Genomic DNA, 25,092 nt, shown 5'->3' on the forward strand with positions numbered 1-25,092 from the left:
GCTTAGGCTTCCATCAAAGCGAAAGCTGTCAAGATTGTCAAAAATTAATCGGCTCCAGCTCGCTTTCCTTACTTCATCTCTTCCCTAGCATGACGACCGCCCTAATATTGAGAATTCCAGACACTAAAAAAGAAAAGAAATTGCTTTTCTTTTTCTTTTTTTTCAGACAAATTTCATGTTTTTACCGGACGGGGCATCTGAAATCCGAGAAAAATTAAACCGCGACAATTCCATTGTCCCCCGCGAGAAAATTTTAATTTTCTTTTAAGGGAAAGAAAGGAAGCAAAAATCCGGCAAAACCTCCATTGACATAGCAACAGGCACTCTCTCTCTCTCTCTCTCTCTCTTCTTTCTCTCTCTTCCTTCTTCTCCTTCCTCGATCCATTGAGCCGTCCGGAGCTTCTGCAAGGCGAGGACCTCCAATGGCGGACGAGGCGCGGTGAACGAGATCCCGTCGCCCCGAGCCTTCGAGAAGCGCGCCGTCTCCCTTCGATAGGTAAGGGGGCCTCTCCTCGTCTTCTCTCTCTCGCCCTCCGAAATCTCCTGTGTTCGCGACGCGAATGTCGAAGCGGACGAGTCGAATCGTCGGGTCCCGCGTGGCGGGCGCCCAGCGGGGAGGAAGCCTCGGCCCGAAGGCACTCGCGCGAGTTGCTCCCTCGCTTTCACTGGCAATTGGACTTTCTCGTTCAGCGCTGAATCTCCAATCCCTCGGTGGTTTTTTTTTTTTTTTTTTCGGTTGGGCCGTCGCTTTTTTTTTTGGGGGGGCACTGTTTCCACTTTACCTAACGTAATCTACGGGGGAAATTATGTGGGCCGCCAGCTATTATCCTTTGCTTCCAAGTGCTTCTCCGTCGTACTTGGCGTGTATAAGTCGAATCTCGCCTGAATTTGCTGATGTTTCTCTAGATCCTTAGATTAAGGTTTGATCTGTGTATATGCTGTGTCGTTGCCTGAGAATGGTTCTGGGTTTGATGATGGCGATATTGGTCGAGGTGGCTGTGCTGTGAGATTCTTTGTCGAGATCGCCGGTTGAGCTTTTCGGGAGTTTGTGTATTGTTTGGAGGTAGTTTTGCGAGAAATGTAGGACATTGATGTCGTCGTTGAGTTTAATAACTTAGTTCTGTTCAGTTTCTTGGTTTTCCGTGGCAGAACGGCGAGTGTGGAAATGGCTGATGTAGCGGGTCGTCATTGAGTTTATTAACTTAGTTCTGTTCAGTTTCTTGGTTTTCCGTGGCAGAACGGCGAGTGTGGAAATGGCTGATGTAGCGGGTCTGACTGAAGCGGCGGGGTCCAGATTCAGTTCGCTCGAGTTGATTGGGAGAGGATCTTTTGGAGATGTCTATAAAGCGTAAGTGTCTTTTCCGAATGTGTTTTTGCATCTTCTGCTCTATGCAGAAGGTGCTCTTCTTACCCTGTTTGATCAGGAGAATGCCATTGCGCAGTGCTAGAGATGTATTATGAGACAACTGGATAGATATACTGCCGTTAGATGTGATTTCTTGGGGCATTGCTAATGGCTGGGTGGCGTTTGTTCTGAGCAATTATTGTTTAGTCCTTGCTTTTAGACATCATTTTATTTTGGAATCTTTCAGTGGGTTGGTGAGGATATTGGATACTGGAAATCTCTTGAAATTTGCAAGTATATGTAATTGATTACTACTGCAGGATATTGGGGATCGGTTACCCCATGACATCCTCATCTATACTGGATCACTTGATCTGAAATCATGAAAAGGGGATCATAAGCTATTAACTCTTTCTTTAACTTTTAGGTAGATCTTAATGCGAACAGAAGGCATTTACCAATGCTTCTAGGTGTCTGTCTGTTGTTTGACTTTTGAACATAAACTAGTCTTAGTATCTGGTTTGGGATTGGGACTTCAATGTTTTCTATCCAATAGAAGAAGTTAACTTTGAATATAATATGAATATTGTAGGAAGATTATATCAGAAATTTAAAATGTGGCATTACTTGATCTATGGACATTACTAAGTCTTGAAGGAATAAGGTGAGAATGGAAGGAAGGAAGAAAAGTTGAGGATGGCAAAAACTTTTGGTCAGGTTTATTTTATATACACTAGCTATGTACCAGCTTTTGAGAAAAGAACTATATTCTCTTTTGGCAAGCAGAATATTGATGACAGTTTAGGCGCCATTTGATTCCCTAGAATTCCCACAATTTTCTATCTTCATTTCCCTTTAATTCTGAAAACGGTTTAGTAAATGCTTTGGCAACTGTTTGAGACATTTGAGAAAATAAGTGAAACTATTTTCAAAATTGAAGCTATAAATGAAAAATAGCTATTGTGGTGTTTTCAGTATTTTCTTTCCTTTAAGAGTAGAAGAGAGGGATACAGATATAAGGCCTATTTTGTTCTTCTGATAGGATGCAAGCATAATCTTGCAATTTTTTGTTTGTAAGAAAATTCTAATGACCCAAACGTGTTTCCAAGAGAACGAAAACTGAAAATAGAAAACTCTTTTTTTTTCAATTTCTATGATAGTGAAAATCAAAAATGTTTTTTGAAATCAAATAGCCTCTTAATTTTTCTTATAACCCGTGGTCATATAATTCTTCAAAGTAGACCTGCTTTACTAGTTTTTGCAAAGTTGTTTCCTTTAGTTGCGTTATGATTGGACCACGTGATGTACTTTATTGAAATTTTTAGTGATATGATACAGTTGGAGAATGATTACAGTTGCTATGAATTATAAATTGCCAGTCAGTTGCCTTTCCTGCCCTTACATTATTAACGCACTTGTGGAATTTGTTTCTTTTCCATGTGAACTGTCTTCAAATTATTATTGTGAGAAGTTTGTCATGAAGCTTGTTGTGGCTTTGTTTGAATTTTCTGTTATCAGTAGTCAAGTGCATAATGTCTTATGGGTAAGGCAGGGCGACCTTTCATCTGATCTACAGAAGCCATCTGTTAGTCCATGTGTATATGTCTGAATAATTTCCTCAGTGTCCCTGGATGATGGCATATTTAGGAAAAAAAGAAAAGATAGGGTAGGACAAGAAAGACAGCATCAGAACTGCAGAAGTATTCTTACTCTTTAAGTTGTTTTGACATTCACTTTGTGGTGATGTGAGATGGATTGCACTTCTATGCATTGTTGTGATGTCTGTCTGGTTTCTGCAGATTTGATAAGGAGCTCAACAAAGAAGTTGCTATCAAAGTTATTGATCTGGAGGAGTCGTAAGCATCTCTCTCATTTTGGGTCCATTGGTTGATATTCAGATTCTTCTATCATCATCATCATCATCATTATTGTTTTTCTTTTTCATTTTCTGTTGGAGGAGGATGCTGGACACATTTTTTTCCATATGCACCTCATAAAGGAGTTGTTATGTACTCCTATCTTTTTTCCTGTAGAATATCTTCAGTTGAACAGTTAAAGTAATTCCATTATATTCTTTGGGACATGGTGTTTTTGCTTTTCGGCCCAATTTTGGACATGGAGTTTGCCTGTCCATATATTTCCGCTTGGTTGATGATTTTTACAATGCACCGGATGCTCATGTTGATCTCTGTAATCCCTTGTATTGCGTGTTTGGTGTTACTGTTCGTTCGTAGACCCTCATCAGTTCCCCTTTGTTTTGCATGTACATCACTCAAAGGAGGCTTAGAACAAACTTTATTAGGATGAGCTTGCAAAGTTTATTTCCTCAGGGGCTAATACTGTGTCGAAGAAAACTTTTGCTTAGCTCCAGATTTCCTCTCTTCTTTCTACTACTTGAGCTGTCAGCAGTGTTTTCTTAGAGTTGCTTACCTAAAGCTGACCAAATTGACGATAGATAGGCAAATGACAGGTCCTTAGATCAGATTCAGATACAGTAAGCAATATGACTCCCATGGTTGGCTAAGTAGTTCACAGAGTGGCCTTGTGCGTGGAGTTTACATGAATGGAGCAAAGTTTGATTTCTCACACCACCAACTGCAAACAATCCCTTGTTTAGGTCATCTACCTGGGCTTAAGCTTGAATCTAACCTAGTTCATGAATTTGGTAGGTTTCTCGTTGGCATGGATCTTGTCCTCCCCCCCTTTCTTTTTCCCCTCTCCCGGTGTTTTGAGTCAACAATAGAAAGTCTAAAATTGGTAGTTTTTGGGGTGATCTCCATTTACTTGATGCAAATATGTCTTTTGAGTCCATGTAAGGAGCTTGCACAATTCATTTGAAACTACTTATCATGCATCTATACATGTAATAGACCTAGGCATATCCTTCCTGGCATTTTGTTTCCAAGTTCGCCTGCCTATGTTACAAGCTTCTCTCACTTGCTCCAAGTTCATGGATTCAGCTTTAAGACTTACTTTTGTGCCTTTTCCTTCTACAGAGAGGATGAAATTGAAGACATTCAGAAGGTACTGTCTCTGTTGACTAGTACCAAAGGTGCTATGCAGATCAGCTTTTTATAGCTCTCATTCTTTTCCAGGAAATTTCTGTTCTATCACAATGTCGATCTCCATATATTACGGAATATTATGGTTCCTATCTCCACCAGACCAAGCTATGGATAATAATGGAGTACATGGCCGGTGGCTCCGTTGCTGATCTAGTAGGTCACCATAATGCTTTTTATGTCACTTTAATTCTCACGTACTACAGTTAGCAGTATTGCGGTGCATTTATCTTCACTTGGATGTGTGTTGATGGCCATCGACCTTTTTGGTTGTTCATATGGTCAAGAGTGCTTGTTTCTTTAATGAAGTTCAATCATGGAATTTTCATCTGGAGAAGCTAATGAAATTCCTGCAGCTTCAATCAGGTCCACCTCTTGATGAGATGTCCATAGCCTGTATTTTACGTGACTTGCTGCATGCAATCGAATATTTGCACACTGAAGGGAAAATTCACAGGGATATTAAAGGTTTCTCTCTTTGTGCACCTACTTTTTTATTTCGTCAGGCCATCTTCAATGTCCTCTGTGGGGTCAGAGATCTTGGTCTCATTGCTATTCGGATTGCCTTGTTGAGCAATACATATTTTGGCTTCACATACGAAATTGAACCTTACATTAAGATTGGTGCAGTGACTTAACACTCTGTTGTGCTTTATGCAGCGGCCAACATTTTATTGAGCGAGAACGGTGATGTTAAGGTAAGTTCATGCCCTTTGTTAAGTTTATTTAGAGGTAATGTTGGTCACATGGGGTTGCTTTATGATGAATTATAACAACACGAGACAATTATTTTTTGTAATTTGCACTCTGGGTAACATTGTGCAGGTTGCAGATTTTGGTGTTTCTGCTCAATTAACTAGAACTATATCAAGGAGAAAGGTAATTATTACCTGATTTTATCCTGTAAAGGTTGCTTGATTTCATCTGAGTGTATTTTAACCCCTCAATGACTTGCACATTTTTTGAAGTAGAAAGAGGGCATCGCTTGGAAGTAAAATTACTATAGGTAGTGGCTCTGTTCATATTATGGGAGAATGATTGTGCTCGTGGTTTTTATTTATTGATGCTCATCTATGTGCTTGTCATCCGCTTTGCCATTGGACTTCACTGTTTTTTTTTTTCCTGGCTTAGACACTGTACTTCTTTTTTTGAATGCATTTGATAGATTGTTCTTATAGCTCGAGGTGGCTTTCTGTGATAAACCAGTTTAAAAGTCTTTGCCTAGCATGCTTTAGCTCTTTTGCAGCCCTTGTCATTTAGGAGGTGAACTTGAAGCTCAGCAGTTAGCACTGTAGACAAATAACACCAAATGCCAATGTCATGAAATTGTGATGCTTGATCATTGAGACCATGTTCTGGGTCACCAGGGTAAAGGCATGCTAATACTATTTTGATGACAGACATTTGTCGGAACCCCATTCTGGATGGCTCCGGAGGTAATTCAGAATTCGGATGGGTACAACGAGAAGGTACTTTTTTTCAAAGCTATCTGTTACTTTTCCATGTTTCTATTTTCTGCTGATGCACATTCCTCACCCTCGTGCTCATGATTCTCTTGATCTCATGGTCTTTCTTGGTGCAGGCAGATATCTGGTCTCTAGGGATCACTGCGATTGAGATGGCAAAAGGTGAACCTCCGCTTGCAGATCTTCACCCAATGAGAGTTCTTTTTATCATACCTCGAGAAAATCCCCCACAGGTTTTATCAGAATCTCTTGGTCACTGTGATTAAATCAAATATGATATTGTATACACGTTGAACAGTGTCTACTCTGAGGCTCCGTATCTTACAGTCTATAAGAGCCATCTCCCTGTCTTCTGCGCAGCTGGATGAGCATTTTTCTCGTTCCATTAAAGAATTTGTTTCCCTGTGCCTGAAGAAAGTACCGGCAGAGGTAAATTGTCCTACGCAAGCTGCTGTAATTATCATCTGTTTTTTTTCTAGAAACAGAGTACCGAGCTTTTGTAATGCTTTCACAATATGTGCGTTCAAGCATGCTAGTTCTTGAATTACCTTTCTAATGGATGATGGAATCTCTTCTGCAATTGCTATGCCTTTGTTGAAGATTGCCTAATTTTATTCATTAAAAGCAGTGAATTCAAATTTACTCTCCGTCCTATAAGAAAGAAATCTCGTTGTGGTCTGACAGCCACTCAAGAAGTTCAGCTGAGGGATCTTCCCTACTTACAAAAAATTAGCAAGTGTGTGTGTCTATAGGATAAGTAATATAATGCTTCATCATTTTTATCCAAAAATTCTGTTCTCTTGATATTAGTTAGGGTTAGCCCAGGAAAGGCGTCTTTTGTAGAAAAGCCAATGAAGAAAAAAAATACTTCTTCATGGTGTTTTTGGAGACTCCAGTTTCCTTTTTTATTTTTAGCTCTACATCCTGCCTCTGGACCTTACGAGAACTGTTTTGAGCCCTTGTAAAGCCAATTAGAACTGTTAGCAAAGTTAATATATGCATAAGAATCACGCTATCTGCAGGGGTCAGACATTATTTGCTTTCCATCTTTGTGAAGAAAAGGTGAAGAGCAGATCTCCTGTATCTGCAATATGTCTTGAGATTGCATTTTTCCATAATTGTGTTTGGTTCTTCGTTCTGTTTGCATGATTCTGTGAGTTGGTGAAGATCAAGCAATGGATCTTTGACACTTAACTGAGTGAAGTTCAGTTTTACGAGTCTGTGCAGTAGTGATTTTCCTCCAAGATTGAATAATTTTCTAACATTACTGACTCTGACTCAATTACAGCGGCCCAGTGCCAAGGAACTTCTGAAGCACCGTTTCATAAGAAATGCCAGGAAGAGTCCAAGGCTTCTAGAGCGAATAAGGTGTAATTTCTTGCCAATGCCATCTCATGCAATTTTTTTATTTTTTTTTAGTTTTTTAGTTTTTTGCGAATTGCTTGCATGTCAGCAGTATAGAGATGCTATTTTATCTACATAATAATAATTTAAGAGCAATTATGAGTTAGTTAACTGCCTACAAGACTTGACAAAAGGTAGCAACTAAATTCATTTGTCTATGATCCTCTTTCCCATGGTAAGAGAATTTTGGTATAAGAGTGTCTTTCATGGTGTCTAATGCTTCTTGACAGAGAGCGTCCAAAATATCCGACAGTGGAAGATGGAGAAACACCTATGATTGGTAAAGGTGTAGTGGAGGGATCAGACACTGTGAAGATTAGAAGAGACATAAAAGGAGAAGAAACAGTAAGAGCCAGGTGGGTATATTGTTGTTGTCTTTTTTGTTATACAATTGAATTCTGATTCTCTCGAATTTATCTGCAGTAATCAAGGGCGAGGAGGGAAGAATACTGGATGGGATTTCAGCATTGGTGGAGTGCAGGGAACAGGGACTGTTAGGACCAATCTATTGCCACCTCAAGTCAGAGAGAGGAAATCAGAGAATTCCCACAATCAGGCTACCCCTAGAAGAGTGGCGGATGGTGGTAACTCATGGTTGTCTGCATCTGGAAATTCACCTCAGGCTGCAGAAATATCACTTCGGAAAGATGCTAGAGATTTGCATTATAATAATCACCACGATGACGTAATCTCTCTCTCTCTCTCTCTCTCTCTCTCTCTCTCTCTCTCTCATGTGCATATGTGCAAGTAAATTTTTGTTCTCCATGGAGTTTTATGCTTGAATTTGTGATGTTACCCTTGGATTACTTTGCATGTGTTCTTGTCATGGATGCTAGAATAAAACTTTAGAACCTGGTAGTGCTGAAACTGGATTATGGAAATGGTATGAGATGCCAAATTATTAGGAAACTTCAGAATTTGGTCGGAGATTTATCCAGCCAACGGATGATCTTAGATTGGCTTTTGATGTTTTTTAATTCGAAAACTAACTAAAAATCAAATCAATCGTTCCAAACAAATGTGGCACCAACTTATGTAAGTATAGTGAGATGATTGTTTCCTTTACCTTGAAAAAACAATGAACCTTTCCCTTTAAACGTTAACAATAAACAGATGTATTCATCTTTGGGCAAGTGATGCAGCAGCAGGGACGGAGGGGTGGGGATGAGAGATTAGTGTTTTCAAAAAAATCTTAAAATGAATTGGAAGATAAAGAAAGAAAGAGCAATAACTTCTTAACCTTGGACTTTCGACCGAAAAAAAAAAAAGAAAAAAAAAGACTGATTAGAATGATTTTTTTTTAATCCACATTCTTTATTTTTGTTTATTTTTCCATACTATTTCTATGGTATATTGGGAGTTCTATGAGATTTTCTTTACCTTATATACCTGAACACTTGATTATAGGAAGATTCATCTTTGAGCGGATCGGGTACGGTCGTGGTACGAACTCTTAGAGAATCTCAACCATCACCCTTGCTTCGCGATCAAAGCACTCTGGTAAGTCTTATATAAGTATGATAGCATTATAGATTGGTGAAGTCTCTTCATTATAGTGCTGTGTTGGCCATTCGTCTGATGGATCTTCATGCAACATGTAGTCTAGCAGCTCGTACGGTTCTGTTGAAGATGCTTCTACAACAGGAACTGTAGTTTTCCGCGGTCAACATGATGAGTCTGATTCTCCTCGGACACCAAAATCGAGACTCGGGATTCAGGAGAGAAGTTCCAGTGCTTCACTGGAAGACAGTGCAGCAAACCTTGCAGAGGTTATTTTGGTTCTTTCTGTCCATTTCATTTTCAATATAGCATTTTAAGAAAAATTGGCCTTAAATGAACAGAAATTAAATGCATACCTTTTCCCCATTTTCTGTTTGTCTCTGTGTGTCTACCTTGCAAGATGATAAATGATGATATTTCAGAAGCATCTATAGTCTATAGTTATCATCACTGTCCATGGATTCACGGGAACAATTAGTATCAAAATTTAAGAAACATTTGCTATATATTACCTGATCTTTTGATTCATCAAGTTCCCATTTCCTAGTCAAACTTGATCTTTATTTTCGGGTTGTAAGCTCAGAAGTTGATTTTGAACTTCAGCTCAGAACAAGTTAATTAATCTATGAAAGATTGATATTTTCCAGTGAAGAGTAGCCTTTTTCTTTTGGTTCATTATGCAGGCTAAGGCGGCTATGCAAGGCGCTTTTAAAAGAGGAAATGCAAGAGAAAAGAGATCTGTACTAGGTAAGTTTAATGACGGGCAGGAAAATGGGAATAGAGAACAACTTACAAAAAGCCCTGATTCGTCGAGGTAAATTTTGTTAGATGTTCAGAAATCCTACTACTGAGAGAAAGCATAATATATGATCTTGGAGCCATTCTTCAGGAATTCCTATGAGTATTTTGATGCTCATAAAGTTCTCCCGAGGTCCCGCCAAGCAAGTGATGATGAGGACATTGCAAAAATTTTATCTTCATCTGCTCCATTATCGGTTCTGCTCATCCCTTCCTTGAAAGAGGTGGGCACTCTTGCCAGGTGACATGTGGGTTTACTTGATAGATGTGACAAGTTTGAAAGTTCATAGATGTTTCTACTGTGATTTTTGTCTTGTGAGCTGAGAATTCAATCAAAATGTCTCCCCTACAAGGGGCTGAGAAACTATAGAAGCCAGGTCCATCTCATTTTCTTATATTTGCTAAAATCGTGCTTAGGGCCAGGTGTAAATTAGTCAATTTGCAGGGAGTTTACTTGCTGATAATTACTATTACCTCTTGCATATATTTGGAAACTTTAAACAAGGGTTTGTTTCTTTTATTTAAATAAAAACGTGCATTTATTTCTTTTATTTAAATAAAAACGTGCATGCTAAGGCTTAGGTGTTTCTGTGTTTGAGGTCACTGACATGATACTTTTGTTTTCCCTGCTTCATGAAGTGGACTTTGTTTTATGGAATTTGATATGGTTGTTTTGCCGACTTCTATTAGACAACTGGTGATGATTCTGATGGGCCAGTTGTCCATGCTGTTTCAACCTCACTCACTAACTTAGAGCGCATGAAGCCAGGATCATGTGAGGTTCTTATAAGCAAGTTGCTACAGAGATTGGCAAGGTTTTATCTCTTTTATACTCTTATTACTTAGACATTATTAGAGCTAGTTTTATCATAAGGAGCTCACATGGAATTACTGTTCGTGCAGTTCAAAAGAATCCTCGTTGAAAGACTTGCAGGATCTGGCAACTCACACCTTTTCCAAGGGCAAGATATCCCCAGAAAAGTCGGGAAATGCGAACACTGAAGCTGATAATCGCAAGAAACAACAGAACAAAGAATTCAATTCTAATGCTAATTTAAGCCCACTAGCAAGATTTTTGCTCTCAAGGTTTGTCCAACAACCCCCTTACCACCAATAATGCCCTATAGGATACTGCATATGCTGAAATTTAAATTTGGAGGGTTACCCGCTTAAAGTTACATTAACCCGATAGAATTGTTATTCCAAGATAATGTCCAGAATAAATGGTTCAATAAGGTATAGGCCTAAAAGATAGGGTATTTGGATTATCTGCACCCCATACCCCTCCATAATAAATGGGGGGGAAAGTCGCATCGCACTTAGCTCATGGACAGGCACACACCTCCTGAGTTTGAGTTTATGCTTTCTTTCTTAGATGATTTCGTATGATTATAAGCTCCAAAAGGGTTTATTCGGTTGCTTCTTGTGCAGATGGCAAGGCCAAGTATCCCGAGATCTTAACCCAACTTGAGAGAGAAGAAGAGAATAGTATCTATTTGTTTGTATTGTGCTTCGTGTCGATGCATTTATTCTGATTCACTGTACATAGAAATGATAGTGTATTTATTAGCAACCAACCTTTGTCTGAGTAAATTGCCTCTGATGGTAAGAGTTGCTGCGCGACTAGGAGGTTTGTTGTTGGTGCACTAACAATGTAAAAAAAGACAAAATGGACCATCATTCTTATTTATCGATGGTTGAATTTTGGCTTTTATTTTCTCGCCAGAGCTTTCCCGCCGTTTTCGATCAATACAAAGAAGAGCAGTACCATGGATTTGACAGAGTAGCCCTCTCTCAGTCTCTCTCTCTCTCTCTCTCTCTCTCTCTCTGTGCACGTGTGCCTGTTGGTATGGGTCACCACTCAGTTTTTGTGTGTTAAGAGAGAGCAGGCTTCTCGGCCTCCCGTCGACCACAGCTAAGGTACTGCTCCTAGCCACTTTTATATGGAATGACATGGACATAATCTGGCTGATGACACTTTCCTCTATGTTCAGGCCTCGGGCCCTTTATCTCCTAGTGAAAGACTTCACAATGACTTGCTGTAAGAATTTAAATGGCCCTCGTTCGCTCATGTGACGGGACGAATATCAAGCTCATGAATCCATACACAAATTACTAACTCTCACTTAACAGAATATCAATTACCTCGGCTTAAAAACAATTAACTCTCACCTAACTGAATATCCATTACCTCAGGCTAAAATACAATTTACAGCTGATATTCGTAGTACAAAACTGCCCAAGCAAAGCTCAAGACGACTTATTCAATATGATTACCCTGTAAAACCATCAGACAAATCAGCGGAGCAAAATCCCACATTTCGCAGCATTCCATGAGGGAAAATTATTTTCACCATCTTTATTGTGGCATATGGCATGTACCATGCAAAGAAGCACTCAGTTCTGTCACGTCTTCACCTTCCGCACTACTGCGATTATGGGAAGCATTAGTTTGTGTAGAAGGTAAGTATGAGTCCGCATAGAAGAGCTCATTAATCCTGGGCAAAATCCGCATCCAGTCAGACAGCAAGTTTCTCCTTGTTTGACTCAGGGTTTCTACTTCCTCTTTTTATGAGGAGGTTTGGATAGAGTCAGGTTCCGGAATGTTGCATGCAGCATCAAGGCTACAGGGGTGTTCAGAGTTATTAGAAGGCTCACAACTAAGGAACAGAAATGACTGAGAAAAACGAAATTTACTCACCAGCATAACTGACACAGAGCGCACAGAAAATTGCCATTTGCACGTTGCACCATATCAAAATAACAGCAGTTACTGCAAAATTTCAGATAATCCTATTATGATTTGTAGATGTAAATACATAGAGATTAGCTTTAATAATCCCGGTGAGTGAGAAGCAAACATCAAGAAAACATGAAGCAAAGACAACAGCAATGTAAATTAGTCAGATGCTTGATCCATAGAACCACACGTATGAAGAGAATGTATGGCGAGACTTGAAGGAAGAGCTGCATATGCATTCGGGGTAAAAAGGGGAGGAGGTCTAAATAAATTCTAAAGCATGAAAAACAGCCCTACAAAAAAGGAAGGTGCATTCACAAGTCACTGGACAGCACAGAGTACATCAGACTTTAGGATAAATATAAGCATCACTAGGGGCCTCAATATAACTTAACCTATGGAAAGACATTTTCCCCTTGAATTCATTTTAGCAACAAGATAATAAAAGCATCAGCGGATAACATAGAGAAAACCTTGGGGATTCAACCAAAAATAAAGCCAATTCAAATAAGAGTGTGGGATATGGATATAACACCTAAAATTCTAGAAAGACAGACCCCATTATTTTCAAGTGCCAGACACAAACTTGAACTGGCAAATGTGATAATCAAGGTCTGTAGTCACATACTCCGAACATAAGCAAGTTCCCACTTAAAAACATAACAAATCCAATCAGCCTGGGTCGCTAGCCAATTACTCCATGACAGTAGAATGATGGTACTTAAACAACCCAAAAGGTAACCATCTGACACCACTTTAATAAACAGGACAAATGAATTGAGATCTCAAAAAGATTCAAGACTACTTCTCCTGCAGATTGTATCAGAAAAAGGTGTCCAAATAAAGAAATTGCATAGTAAAATACTCATTCATAAGCAAACCTCTTAATGCTTAAGAAGGTAAAGTTAAGTTGCTACGATAAGTTTGATCAATCTGGCAGGCAGAAGTCTAAAAGTCCTCTAAGATTAATAGCACATCATACTCCTATAGGACCAATACAGCTCATTCTTTTTATCATCTGTAACTTTATTATTCAACAATTTCAATCCTAGTAGCACAACAAAGTGACCCCATGTAACAGGAGGGGGCTTAATATCTTGGAAATCACTGTCTGGAAATCAGGTATCTTATTAATTGCTAATACATAGAATTAAATTTCTTAGTCTCAAGGTCCACAGCCCTTAAGATTAATCACATGTCATAATCCTCATTGAATCCTCATTGCTTTTATCCTCTAGAAGATTATTTGTCCACACTTTCAATCCTAGAAGCACAGAAAAATAATCTGATGTAACTAGAGAACACTTTTGACAATTTTAAGCATCACATCTCTAGAAATTTGCACCATTTGAATTCCTCAAAAAGTGAAGATATTGGACATGTTTTCCAGTACATGGCCATATGTGCATATCTGCATCCGTCCATCACCACCACAACTCTTACTCCCATTTTGCAATTTAATCGTCCCCTCTTGAAGGTGACCATCATGGTAGTGATGGGAGGCACAGCCCAACCCAAGTGCATTGATTGTAAATCAGATCTCAAAACTGGGGCTAAGAAAAACTTATTACATTTGACAAGATCCTAAGCCTTGAGCAACTCGAATCCAAGTTGGACATTCTAACCCAACATAAGAGTCCCAATAAATAGACAGCATTTCCTTGGAGTCCAAATCCAACATGAAGCAGGCTAACCCTCTAAATCTCAAAGTCCATTAGATTAAGATTTATCACCTAAATTTACCATTCATGAGCACCACTGATGACACTTGAAAAGCAACTTTTTATCCAATCATTCTACTAAAACAGGCCCAATCATTTTGTCTCTCTCCAAGACAGTCTAATCGCCAAGTCCAATAGCATGGAACATGATACGTAATTGTTTAGCATTCTTGTCATATAACGAATGTGAGGTTGGCCAAATTTTAATATTAACAACCTCACAGGAAACCAGCCAAATAGAAAACAAATGAAAATAGATCATGTGTAACAAAACTGAGAGGTTTTGACTGGTGAGACATGAAGCCTCTAAAACCCAGCTTCAGAATCACATAAAGTGACTGCCCAAGAGTGAAGCATAATTGCCTTTTCATCTACACTTCCAGTAGGGAAAAGACACGATTCAAACAGAAGAGAAATCAACCTTTTGCCATGGAGCAGAGAACAAGTGTGGTTTAATCTATTCCTATATGATAATGAAAAGATGCAGTTCAAATAGAAGAGAGCTTTAGCCTTTCCCTCCAAATGTTCATTGAAGGGAGCGAACAACTTACCAATCTGGGCAATGTGAACCAAACATTGGCGGATTACAGGCCGTTGATCCAATCCCCACTTATGACTACTGAACTTGAAAAAATCCCAGAGCGCCAAACTTGACAGCAGTCCAATAAGAGCAAATGGCATCTGGTACCTACAGCCCCCAAAATCATAAGAAAAGAAGGAACATATCAGCTCTTGGAACATCTTATTTAGCAAAACCAAGCTCAAGAGAGAGACAAACAAGTTCGTTAAAAAAAAAAAAAAGACACTGATAGGGAGATATAGTGTGCTTCACTACAACATGTGACTGGAAAAACTCAATCCAGTATGAAGCTAAAAAGCATATAGAAAAAGTTCAATCGTCTTTCCTTTCAAGAAGAAAATTTTGTCTGTCGTCTGCACCATAGTGAAATCACTCAACAAGACAATGAGGTAGCTGAGGCTGTTCCACATGTTAAGAGCAAAAGTCATGCCATCAAATTGATACCTCCACTTCGATATTAATCAAGTGGTTGTGTTCGTGGTATAAATTTTGGGGGGAGCGAGTAATTATCCTCATGAACCAGTGATTTGCCATCAGTAATCTTCCCCAACTTCTTTTCTGACACGATAACTTTCCTAGCCAAACCAAGGTCAAGAGAGAAACAAAAAAGTTCATTTTTTGCATAATAGACCCAAGAAGAGGAAGAAATTACGTGCTCAACTGAGGCATGTCACCTAAAAATTTTGATTCAGAACGAAGCTTTCGAGCATCTAAAACGAGTTCAATCATCTTTCCATTCAGGAAAAAAGAATCATCAGCAATCTCTAAAGAGCCAAATTGAAATGACTAGACAGGAGCGCATAGGTGGCTGACAGAGGCTGTTCTACATTCCAAAAGCAACAATCATGATATCAAACTGTTCTTTCTTGGATTCATTATCCTTATGAATCGGTGATTTTTGCCATATTTCATCAGCAATTCTCCAAAGAAGAAGTTCTGGCAGGCGCAAACTATCGCCATGGGCACTCGTACAGCACGAGCACGCGATCAAGGAGAGAGAGATGCCACTTACAGAGCGCAAGCGAAGAAGAGGATGAACAGAGTGGCGTAGTTGCGAGCGAAGCGCCTGACGTTCTCGTGGACCCGAAGCCGAGCCTGAGCGGGCGAGGACGGGAACGAGTACGAGTCGCAGGAGCCGATGAAGGCGGCGGTCCAGGACGGCGTCTCGCCGGAGAAATCGTCGGTGGTGAGCTTCGACAGCGGGTTGAGAGTCACGAGGGACACCAGGGTCCCCAGGCCAGAGAAGACGGAGGCGAAGAACCCGGAGGCATAGGGGTCGGAGGCGGCGGCAGCATCGCCGGAAGCGGCGGCGGCGGCGCCGGGGGCGGCGGCCGAGGAGGAGGAACGCTGGTCGAGGAGCTCGAGGTAGCCGGAGTCTCGGAGCCAGGACTCGAAGGCGGGTTCGGGTACGGTTAGGGATAAGGGATTCGGTCGGAATGCCATGGACGGAGAATTTTCGGGTCGGCGGGCGGGTCGTTGGCGCGAGAGGGAGGGGCCAGAATCGGCGGGCTTATTATTTGGTCGTTCTTTGCTTCGTCCGAGGTGTCATATATGCTTGGAATTTATGGAGGAGATGTCCTAACGTACGTACGTCCACCCATTAACTTGCCCAAGAAGTTGCAAATCTATGGACCCATATCGACGGCCCTTGAAATTTGATGTTTCGTGTCGCTTTCGAGCCGCGAAATCATTCTCGTTTGCATGAGTGTGTCGATTGAATGCTTGGAATTTGAGGAAAAGATATACTAAGATATTTTCTCGCGGTAACTTCTTCAGGAAGTTGCAAATTGGGAAAAAAAATGAAAACAGACAAACACAAAATCAAGAGGAAGGCTATCGTGGTGGCTATCTCTATCAGTTTTGCTCTTTTTGGATTTTAGTCTTTGGGCCTGATCATTCTTGAACAGTGCCAGATTCTGATTTTTGTCCTAACCGCCGGGACGAGAATCGCGTTTGGTAAATTTTTTGTTAAAACAATTTTGGACAAGATTTGAGAATCAAAAAAAATTTGATTCTCGTCCGAGAATCGAAAAGAATTAAAACTTAAAACCTTGTTCTTCTCTTTATCATCTCTGTTGCCATTCGCCATCGCCCGCCGCCGTCCGCCGCCACCGCCGCCGCCCGCCGCCGCCGCCGGGTCCGGTCCGGCGAGATCGCCGGAGGCTCGCCGTGCCGGGGCGAGGTCCGGCGAGCTCGCGGAGGCAAGCCCACCCACCCGCGAGGCTCGGCCTCGCAGATCCGGGCGAGGCCCGGCCTCGCCGTGGGCCAGCGAGCCTCGCCGGCAAACTGGCGAGGCTCGGCCTCGCCAGACGGCGAGGTCGAGCCTCGCCGGTGGGCGGGCGAGCCTCGCCCGGCCGCCGGTGAGGCTCGCCCGCCATCGGCGAGGCTCGCCCGGCCCGCCGGTGGCTGCCGGCTCGCCGAGGCCGGGCGAGGCCCGGCCACGGCGAGGCTCGCCGACGAAGGCCGACCTCGCCGAGGGCCGGCGCGCTCCGGTGAGCGTCGCCAGGCCCTTCATCTGGCCGCGCCGTCCCGCGACCTACCAAATGAAGAAGAAGAAGAATAGGAAAAAAGGGGAAAAAAAGAAAAAAAAAAAAAGAAAAAAAGAAAAAAAAAGAAAAAGTAAAAAGTAAAGAAATTATTTAAAATTTATTTAAAAATCAAAAGAAATTATTTAAAATTTATTTAAAAATCAAAAGAAATTAATTTGGAACGTAATCAATTAATACGGTACCAAACGCACTTATTCCGAATAAAAATTTTGAACAGCTTACCAAACACGTGTTTTTACTCGTAATCGCTTCCTAATGTAATAAAAAGAATCGTTCTTATCGAATCAGCCTCCTGAACGTAATCGTTACCAAACGCACCCTTTGAAACTCTAGATCATTCTTGAATAAGACAAGGCAATGTTTCTCCCAAAAATGTTTTTTATAGTACTTACTAGCATAAGGATTGATGCTCCACAAGAATTTTAAATCGATACATCCGTGTCACATTAATCGATACACCAGTGCCACAATTACCCCCATTAATTTTGTATAACAAAAAGTTCCATATCACCAAAATTTTTGAAAAGTCCCAAGCTAAATTAGGTATGGTTAGAGATATGAGATTCAATTTGAAAGACTTTTTGGTGATGGCTGGTCAATTGTGGAACAATGTAACCCATCATTTGGTGTAAGAGCTAGAATAAGAAGGCATGTGGTTGCTCTTAGCCTAGGCTTAGTTACTATTTACCTTCAAATTTGCTATGATTTGCATGAAATATCTTTGACTGGATGCTAGACATGAGAGATGTCAAACGAGTGACTCAAGACATTTATTTGGGCAACCGGTAAGCTCGGGTCCTCATTTGAAATAAAATCTACTTTTAACCTTTTCTTGAAAAAAAAATCCAATTGACAAGTTCTTATTTGAAACTTTTCTGTTGTGTATTATCCTATCGCAAAATGAACAAGAATATGTCGTTGCCCAACGCCTGTGCCATCAGTGGAGACTAGAGACAGTCGTTCAGCTTGCGAAAATGTCGGTGAGTCGATTCGTCAAACACCTGATGAGCTCCGGCCCGCGGCTTCTCCTCCGACCACCTGTATCTCCATCTCCATCGCCGCTCCTGTACTGCCTCTCGGCTCTCTCCGTGACCCAAACCACGCGCACTCCCGATCTCACCGCCGCCGCCTTCTCGTTCTCCACCGCTTCTTCCAGTCCATCGGTTTCCTCGTCGGACGGTCCCGCGGTGGAGCCCTCCTCGCCTTCTTATCTCTCCGTCCGTATTCGATGCCCGAAGGACGTCGCGGTGAGTTTTGAACTCTCTCGGAACTCTAGACTTCTTTGAAGATCGAAAAAGACGAAACTTTCAAGTTGAATTTTACTGCGCCTCTGTTTTTCATTTTCTGGTTCTTCTTTTGTCGCTGAAAAGCAACGGTCTGACGTTTCTCGCTTCTGAACTGGGCCAGGATGAGCTTTCAGAAGCTCTTTTATGCTTTGGTGCGAGCTCGGCAAGCATGGATGAGGAAGATGGCTCTGACAGTTCTGATGAGGTAGCACCACTACCAAGTACTAAGAAACAAGTATCAAACGCTTGTCGAATCAAGAAAAATACATTCTCTGAAGTACTAGTTTCCATTCCAGTTTGCTGCATTGGGTTTCTAATTGTGCAGATGCTGTTTGGTGATATTGTGCCTGGTGAGATTGTTTTTGTTAGCTGTCTATTCGAAAAGTTACAACCTCTTGTGTGAACATTTTGCGTGTTATCGCAAGGGTGTAGGCTCTTTGAATTCTGAAACTTTCATACTTCTGATCCGCATAAAACATCCTGTGCCTGCGTGACAAGACTGCTTGAAGAAGAAAAGATAAGGAAATGGAGCACGTAAGAGTATCGACCTCATTGTTTCCAAGTTAACAACCGCTCTGGTGGTTGCAGATTTCCATCAATTCCATATTTCTTCCCAGTGAAGATGTGGATGCATCTGTTTCAAGTGCTGCTGATTCGATAGGCTTGAAGGACGTACCTGAATATGATATCAAAGAGTGTGAGCAAGAAGATTGGGTAAAGAAAAATCAGGTTTGGTCACTTCTCTTCTAAACTTCCTGTTGAACTTCTGCATAAACTGATTTTTGCCTTCTATGAGACCACAATGAGAAGGTGACAAATAAATTTAGGGCCTTCTGGATTTTTGTCAAATCGTTTTCTAGTGTTGTTCATCATTTACAAGCTACTAAGTGATTTAGTCCAGTAAAATCTCCGGTTTCCAAGCGCTTGCAAAATGACCACTGTGATCATACCCTTTCCTTTTCTTTCTGTTGGACCGGTACACTCATGTTCAAAGATGTGGTTTTTTAAACTTCTCTCTCTCTGTTGCAGGAATCATTTCATCCTGTTGAAGTCACTGAAGGACTTTGGATTACCCCCGAGTGGCAAACTCCTCCGGTATGACTTCCCCAACAAAGTATACAGAAGTGTAGATACTACAGCATCTAATAAACCTATTCCTATTCAAGGCTGAGCATCCCACTCCTTTCCAAATGATACTTGAAGTCAATAATAAACTAGGATGGAAGATCCACCAAATTCAACACTGCTATTTGAGTTGTTGGAATAGCCAGCTACAATATTAGATTGCATCTTTATTCACGGCCTAACTAATTATTCTGTTGCTTCCATAGAATGCTGAAGCTACAAATATAATTCTGAATCCTGGATTGGCATTTGGAACTGGGGAACATCCCACTACAAGATTATGTCTATTGCTCCTACATGACCTGATAAAGGGAGGAGAACACTTGTTGGATTATGGAACCGGTTCTGGCATTCTTGCAATAGCAGCGCTTAAGGTACCTGAAATTTTAAGTGATGTTGCGGCTTTATATCCATATTGATATGACCTGTGGGATAACAAGCCTAAAGCAATAGACAAGTTTGGTTAGGACTGATTTAGGTGTCTCCAGTTACCCAATGTTTACTGTTTATAAAATTATTTGGTGACAGAATTTTTTTACTGGCGGTCTACTGCTGCAATATAATGAGTCTCTATGAGATGGGTCATCTAGCCTGATAAATTTGATCCTGCAAAAGTAACAGCAGCTTCCCATCCCATCGAATTTGCAACATATTATATAGAGTCATAGTTAGTTACATAAAGCCAGGAAAAGCTGATGTTTGATTCATATTTTTTAAATGCTTATTGTGGACATAGTTAGGTGCTGCATCTGCAGTGGGATTCGATGTAGATCCTCAAGCGGTATCATCTGCTCGTCACAATGCTGCTCTAAACAACATTGGATCGGATAAGATGAAGCTAGAACTGGTTCCCAGCAACTTCTGCCCTCAAACAAACAATGAAGGGACACATCAAGATTCAGGACAGCCCTTGGATAAACAGGGACTCATCTCAGAAACAGAGAAATATGATGTTGTGGTAGCAAATATTCTCTTGAATCCTCTGCTAGAGTTGGCGGATCATATAGTATCTTACGCCAAGCCAGGAGCAACCGTTGCTGTCTCTGGTATTCTGTCTGACCAGGTATTCTCTGGATTCTGAATACAGTTGGTTCTTGCTTAAACAATAATTATAAGGTAATTTAAGCATGAATAAGGGAGTGCTCATTGCAGCCTAGATTCATTCCCATGTGGAAAGAGTCCCTAGATTCATTGCTAAACGTTAGATGATTAACAGTAAAATTTAGATTAACCATTTGTAACCTTTTTTTAGTTTTTGAATGAAGTCATCATTCTCATATAATAGTGTCTTCATGCAGCTCCCTTTAATTAGGAGCCGATATTCTCGTTTCTTAGAAGACATATCAGTCTCGGAGCTAGATGATTGGGCATGCTTGAGTGGCAGGAAGAAGATTAACTTTAACGCAGATTGAAGACTATTGTAGCTTTTAGTAACCGGATATGCAGGAGTGCAACTAGCTCGAATGTCCTTGGCCATAGCACGCTCACGGGGCATTCGGCAGGCCCGCACAGCAGCAGATTTGAGTGGCCGTTTCAGTCCGAAACGCAATGTCACGTTTTCTTTTTATTCCATTGTAATGCCCCACATTGTACATGGATCACAGTCACTTATGGGCGTGGCTCGAGCAACTTGCCCCTAGGTTTCCCATAAAATGAGATCAGGACAAACCTTTTCCACTGGAGCGGCTCTATCAGATAACATATAACAAAATTATCAAGAAAAGGTTTAGTCCTTGTACATTGCGACAATACTCTAAACTTGCCGCAGAAATCAAGTGATATACTCCAGTCAACTGGTACGGTACGTCCACCAGCCTTTTTCACCTTCGATGTTGGTTAACTGAAAAGGAAAAAACCAAAAGCAGGATCCTTACAGAGCGAAAGCAAAGATCCTGTATCATCGCTTAAGTTGCCTCCTCGCCAGAGCAGGGGCTCTCTTGGGGATGTAAACCTGGTAGTTTACCTGTGCATACACCAATGACATTGGATTATTAGATATATCAAACATACAAAATTTTACAAACAAGTATCTCCATTCAGATTTTCACAGGATGTGGACTTGAGGATAAATAAGTACAATAACATTTCACATTTGCTCCTCACCCGTATTGTTTCACCACCCCGGGTAACAGACATTGTCTTTTGTTCATATTGGGGACCATCCTTAGCATCATTGCCATCTTTGTCTGAGCTCGCAGCTCCTGCCACAGGTTCAGTATGAGAAGGCAGCTCTAGAGCAGGAGATGCATGCTTCTCATGGACTTCATTATCCTCGACTTTGTTCTCAGTTCCAACATTTTCGATAGCAGTTTCGCCACCAATACCCTTTCTCACCATCAGCTTTGTCTGAGGAGGTCCTGAGGAAGGATGCAATTCCTTGGACGATGCTTGACCCTTGGCCGACTCTCGCCTCCATGTATATGAAGTCACCCTCGGATTACTAGTATTGGAAGCAAAGGTTGGTATGACCTCTTGTTTGACATTAGCAGCGGTAGTCCCCTCATGCAATCGTTTCACCACAGATTGCCTAGTAAAACCACTTTCTTTGAAACCACTCCGCCCACGATCTGGCCCAACCTCAGAGGACTGACTCGTTATGGCAGGCGCAATTTTACTGCCTTTATCACCTAGGCTTGCATCATTCGACTTTATACTAATAAAATCTCTCTTCACAGAAGAATCAGAATTAGCACCATTGCCTTCAACAGGAGGTGCATTGGCTACATTGTCATCAGGAAACTTATGGTGAGACGATTCTGAAGTAGCAACTAAAGATTGCTTCTTATCATCATCAACATTTTCTTTCTGAGCAGACAAAGCTACTGTATTTTTATTAACACCTCTGAACTTTTTGAGATTTTCCAGTGCCCTCTGTCTCAACATTGACTCCAAATCATTACCATCTGGCCCATCAGAAACATTACTTTCATCGTCCCTTACAGCATGGATGGTTCCAACTATAACAGAGCTTATATTGTTTCTACTCTTCTGACCATCTTCAGTTATTGCAGTAGGATTCATATCTGAAACAACAGCCTCTTCATCTATTTCGTTATCTACCTGCCTCTTCAACTCAGATTCAACAAGCAGATGATGGTTCAATTCCCGCTTGCCCCCAGAATCATTACTATCGTTACTTTTGCAAGAAGGATAATCATCGTTTTCATAAGTAATTTCTTCCTTATGTCCATAAGCATGCAATTCTCCGTCCTCATTGTTAACCATTATAACAGACCTTAATCGCATCGAATTGTTCCCGCCCCTCATTACCTCAGCACTCTCATCACCGCTGCTTATGCTGTGATGACTAATGGGAGAATAACTCCTCGGACTATATCCACGCCCTTTCGATTCAGTTTTACCCTTCTCTACAGTCCATCTATCCTTATCTTTTCTCTCAGAACTGGCCCTATAACTTTGAGATTCACTCTGTCCACTGTCACTACTCGATTCCGCACAGGTTGAGCAGTACGAACCACTGCTTGCTGAACTCACACTCACAGGTCTCTTAGATTTCTTTCTACTTCTCTTCATCCTCAGACTGAGCTTACCATCTCTCTTGGACCCTTTTCTCTTCTTACGAGAAGGCAGGTCCTCGCTGCTTTCAGCACTATACGACTGTCCTCGAGACCTCTTCTTGCTTCGTCGAATGGTCTTCTTAGAAGGGGATCTTGCCCGTCTTTTACTTCGTCTCCTGTAATCCTCCTCAGAACTCATGGTCGATGAAGTCAGAGAAGCATAATCGCTGGAATAAGAATCCGAATCATAACGGCGGCGAGAACTCTTCTTCGACTTGCTTCTCCTTTTAGTCTTGCTCGTCTTCTTGACTCGAACCTAAACAATCAAACCTCACAGAGCATTAAAACCACATCGAATGTTCAACTAAAAACCGACACTTTCAAATTGAAAATTCATCTCATTCAACTTCAAGACAAAGACCAAATAATATCATAACCCATCCCACCATTAACTAATCAAATTCCCTAACAAAGTACTGGACTTCTAAATCTCCTTTACAGCAACAAATTTTCACCATCCCCAGACACCGAATTGCAAGCATTAATCATGTGACTATCAGTGACTTGACCGTCGTGCGGGGTCAAATTGTGTTAAAAACAACTAGGCTAGCTCAGTCGGGTAGCGATTTCAGCGCGAAGATGGTGAAGAGAGCACCAAACCGATTACGAATTCCAGTTCTACACACTGAGAATGGCAGACCAGCGACCGGCAAAGCCGCCGGAGAAGTTCGTCCCTACAGTTCACACGATAAATCGCGAAACTTCCGATTACCTTCTCCCGAACCGCGCGCGCGCGCGTGCGGACCGCACTCGATATCGTAAAACATTGCGAAAAACCGACATTCAATTCGAATCGTAAAACGGATCGAAGAGCGAACAAATCAAAGCGAACCCTAAAAACGCGCGCGGGGCCCCCCAACGCCGGAAGAGACGGTTACCTTGGACGAAGCCTTGGACCGCTTCTTCTTCAGCGAAGCGGAGGAAGACGGAGGCTTCTTCCCCATCGCCGAGGATCGATCGCGACCTGCAACGGCCGATCGACGAGACGAGAAGGAGGAAGAACCCCGCACGAAGAGAGCGGTCAGAAATCGAGGAATCGGGGGCAGTGGAAGTGGAAGATCGCCGCCGCGGATCGCCGGAATTAAAAAAGGAGCGACCTTTGTTTGTGGTTGGGGGATGAGAGGAGGAAGAAGAACTCTCCGGGCTTTATTTCCGAACCGGGGGCCCACCTTCGTGGATCCGTATGATAGGGACGACGTGGCAACCCACTGCGTTACGCTTCTTCATAACCTTTCTCCCTCCTCCGCTTTTTATTTTTCCTTAGGTAATACTTTGAAAAATCTCAAATTATACACCTGTGATAAATTTATTTCAAATTAATTTTTTGATAACTAAAAACATTAAACCGATACGCTTTTGATAAATTTATTCAAAATCGTATATTTATAACAAATTTACTTTCTATTAATTTTCGTTAAATTTTACCAAAATTATTAAATTTGATGATATATAACAAAGGATTAGTGTACTAGTTTAGATTTTACTATATGTTTATCACAGTCGTATCATTTTTTATAATTTTTTGTATTATTAATCTAATTTAACATATGGTATATTTATCACGAATATACAAGTTTGGGATTTGTAACGATTGAACTAATTAGTTTGAGGTAAATTTGTTATAAGTATATCGTTAAGGAATTTTTGTGATTATTTGTGATAAATTTGTCACAAATATACTAATTTGGAGTTTTTTGTGATCAAAAAAATTAATTCAAGATAAATTTGTTATGTGTAGCAATTTGGAGGATTTTTTAAGATATTAACCCTTTTTCTTTTGGTCTTTTTCTTTAGAGATTTCATTTTCTTAATATCCTAATAAAACATGACACAATTTGATACCCTAGCAATACATAAAGGAACCTATTTTTTAGTGGCCTATCTAATACATAATTATCACTCATATTGTCGTTATGGCATACTCAATTTGCTAACTAA

General features: G+C 41.0%; 4 protein-coding genes across 14 annotated transcripts; 2 read left to right on the forward strand and 2 right to left on the reverse strand.

The window, feature by feature from the left end:
• Positions 1-210: 210 nt before the first annotated feature.
• Positions 211-11,352, forward strand: LOC104448473 (germinal center kinase 1). 11 transcript variants are annotated; one of them, XM_010062300.3, is made up of 21 exons: positions 211-496; positions 1,129-1,348; positions 3,145-3,201; positions 4,342-4,369; positions 4,441-4,563; positions 4,764-4,875; positions 5,068-5,105; positions 5,233-5,286; positions 5,808-5,876; positions 5,990-6,106; positions 6,234-6,302; positions 7,162-7,241; positions 7,508-7,633; positions 7,701-7,962; positions 8,685-8,777; positions 8,879-9,046; positions 9,461-9,591; positions 9,667-9,799; positions 10,266-10,390; positions 10,479-10,661; positions 11,007-11,352. In XM_010062300.3, the coding sequence occupies exons 2-21, from the start codon at positions 1,254-1,256 to the stop codon at positions 11,044-11,046; spliced, it is 2,103 nt and encodes a 700-aa protein (XP_010060602.2). In that variant the 5' UTR covers positions 211-496; positions 1,129-1,253; the 3' UTR covers positions 11,047-11,352. The 11 variants fall into 11 exon arrangements, 10 of the variants coding, with proteins under 10 accessions (XP_010060602.2, XP_010060605.2, XP_039170983.1 ...); XM_010062303.3 differs by having other exon boundaries at positions 1,150-1,348; XM_039315049.1 differs by having other exon boundaries at positions 1,217-1,348.
• Positions 11,353-11,617: 265 nt separating this feature from the next.
• On the reverse strand, positions 11,618-16,182 carry LOC104448475 (PRA1 family protein H). Its single transcript, XM_010062309.3, has 4 exons — positions 15,629-16,182; positions 14,588-14,724; positions 12,277-12,348; positions 11,618-12,199 (listed from the first exon to the last, which is right to left on the reverse strand). Exons 1-4 carry the CDS (start codon positions 16,057-16,059, stop codon positions 12,132-12,134), a joined length of 708 nt encoding a protein of 235 aa, XP_010060611.2. The 5' UTR covers positions 16,060-16,182; the 3' UTR covers positions 11,618-12,131.
• A 1,870-nt stretch (positions 16,183-18,052) lies between these two features.
• Positions 18,053-21,253, forward strand: LOC104448477 (ribosomal protein L11 methyltransferase). The gene is made up of 7 exons (XM_010062313.2): positions 18,053-18,412; positions 18,573-18,656; positions 19,040-19,180; positions 19,481-19,546; positions 19,783-19,950; positions 20,313-20,639; positions 20,875-21,253. Exons 1-7 carry the CDS (start codon positions 18,140-18,142, stop codon positions 20,986-20,988), a joined length of 1,173 nt encoding a protein of 390 aa, XP_010060615.1. The 5' UTR covers positions 18,053-18,139; the 3' UTR covers positions 20,989-21,253.
• On the reverse strand, positions 21,123-24,282 carry LOC104448476 (G patch domain-containing protein 8). The gene is made up of 3 exons (XM_010062312.3): positions 24,033-24,282; positions 21,680-23,410; positions 21,123-21,539 (listed from the first exon to the last, which is right to left on the reverse strand). The coding sequence occupies exons 1-3, from the start codon at positions 24,096-24,098 to the stop codon at positions 21,474-21,476; spliced, it is 1,863 nt and encodes a 620-aa protein (XP_010060614.2). The 5' UTR covers positions 24,099-24,282; the 3' UTR covers positions 21,123-21,473.
• Between the last annotated feature and the right edge of the window lie 810 nt (positions 24,283-25,092).

Source organism: Eucalyptus grandis, chromosome 6 (assembly GCF_016545825.1).
Source record: "Eucalyptus grandis isolate ANBG69807.140 chromosome 6, ASM1654582v1, whole genome shotgun sequence".
NCBI lineage: Eukaryota > Viridiplantae > Streptophyta > Magnoliopsida > Myrtales > Myrtaceae > Eucalyptus > Eucalyptus grandis.

Bases quoted from the DNA above. Each gene is read 5' to 3' on its own strand.
- LOC104448473 (XM_010062300.3), top strand. From the start codon at position 1,254: ATGGCTGATGTAGCGGGTCTGACTGAAGCGGCGGGGTCCAGATTCAGT. The intron at 1,349-3,144 runs GTAAGTGTCTTT...TGGTTTCTGCAG, and splicing joins TTTGGAGATGTCTATAAAGC to ATTTGATAAGGAGCTCAACA. The intron at 4,370-4,440 runs GTACTGTCTCTG...ATTCTTTTCCAG, and splicing joins AAATTGAAGACATTCAGAAG to GAAATTTCTGTTCTATCACA.
- LOC104448475 (XM_010062309.3), bottom strand. From the start codon at position 16,059: ATGGCATTCCGACCGAATCCCTTATCCCTAACCGTACCCGAACCCGCC. The intron at 14,725-15,628 runs GTAAGTGGCATC...TGGGGGCTGTAG, and splicing joins CTCTTCTTCGCTTGCGCTCT to GTACCAGATGCCATTTGCTC. The intron at 12,349-14,587 runs GTAAGTTGTTCG...GAAATTTTGCAG, and splicing joins GGTTCACATTGCCCAGATTG to TAACTGCTGTTATTTTGATA.
- LOC104448477 (XM_010062313.2), top strand. From the start codon at position 18,140: ATGTCGGTGAGTCGATTCGTCAAACACCTGATGAGCTCCGGCCCGCGG. The intron at 19,181-19,480 runs GTTTGGTCACTT...TCTCTGTTGCAG, and splicing joins ATTGGGTAAAGAAAAATCAG to GAATCATTTCATCCTGTTGA. The intron at 19,547-19,782 runs GTATGACTTCCC...TTGCTTCCATAG, and splicing joins CCGAGTGGCAAACTCCTCCG to AATGCTGAAGCTACAAATAT.
- LOC104448476 (XM_010062312.3), bottom strand. From the start codon at position 24,098: ATGGGGAAGAAGCCTCCGTCTTCCTCCGCTTCGCTGAAGAAGAAGCGG. The intron at 23,411-24,032 runs GTAACCGTCTCT...TTGATTGTTTAG, and splicing joins GGTCCAAGGCTTCGTCCAAG to GTTCGAGTCAAGAAGACGAG. The intron at 21,540-21,679 runs GTGAGGAGCAAA...GTGTATGCACAG, and splicing joins GGGGTGGTGAAACAATACGG to GTAAACTACCAGGTTTACAT.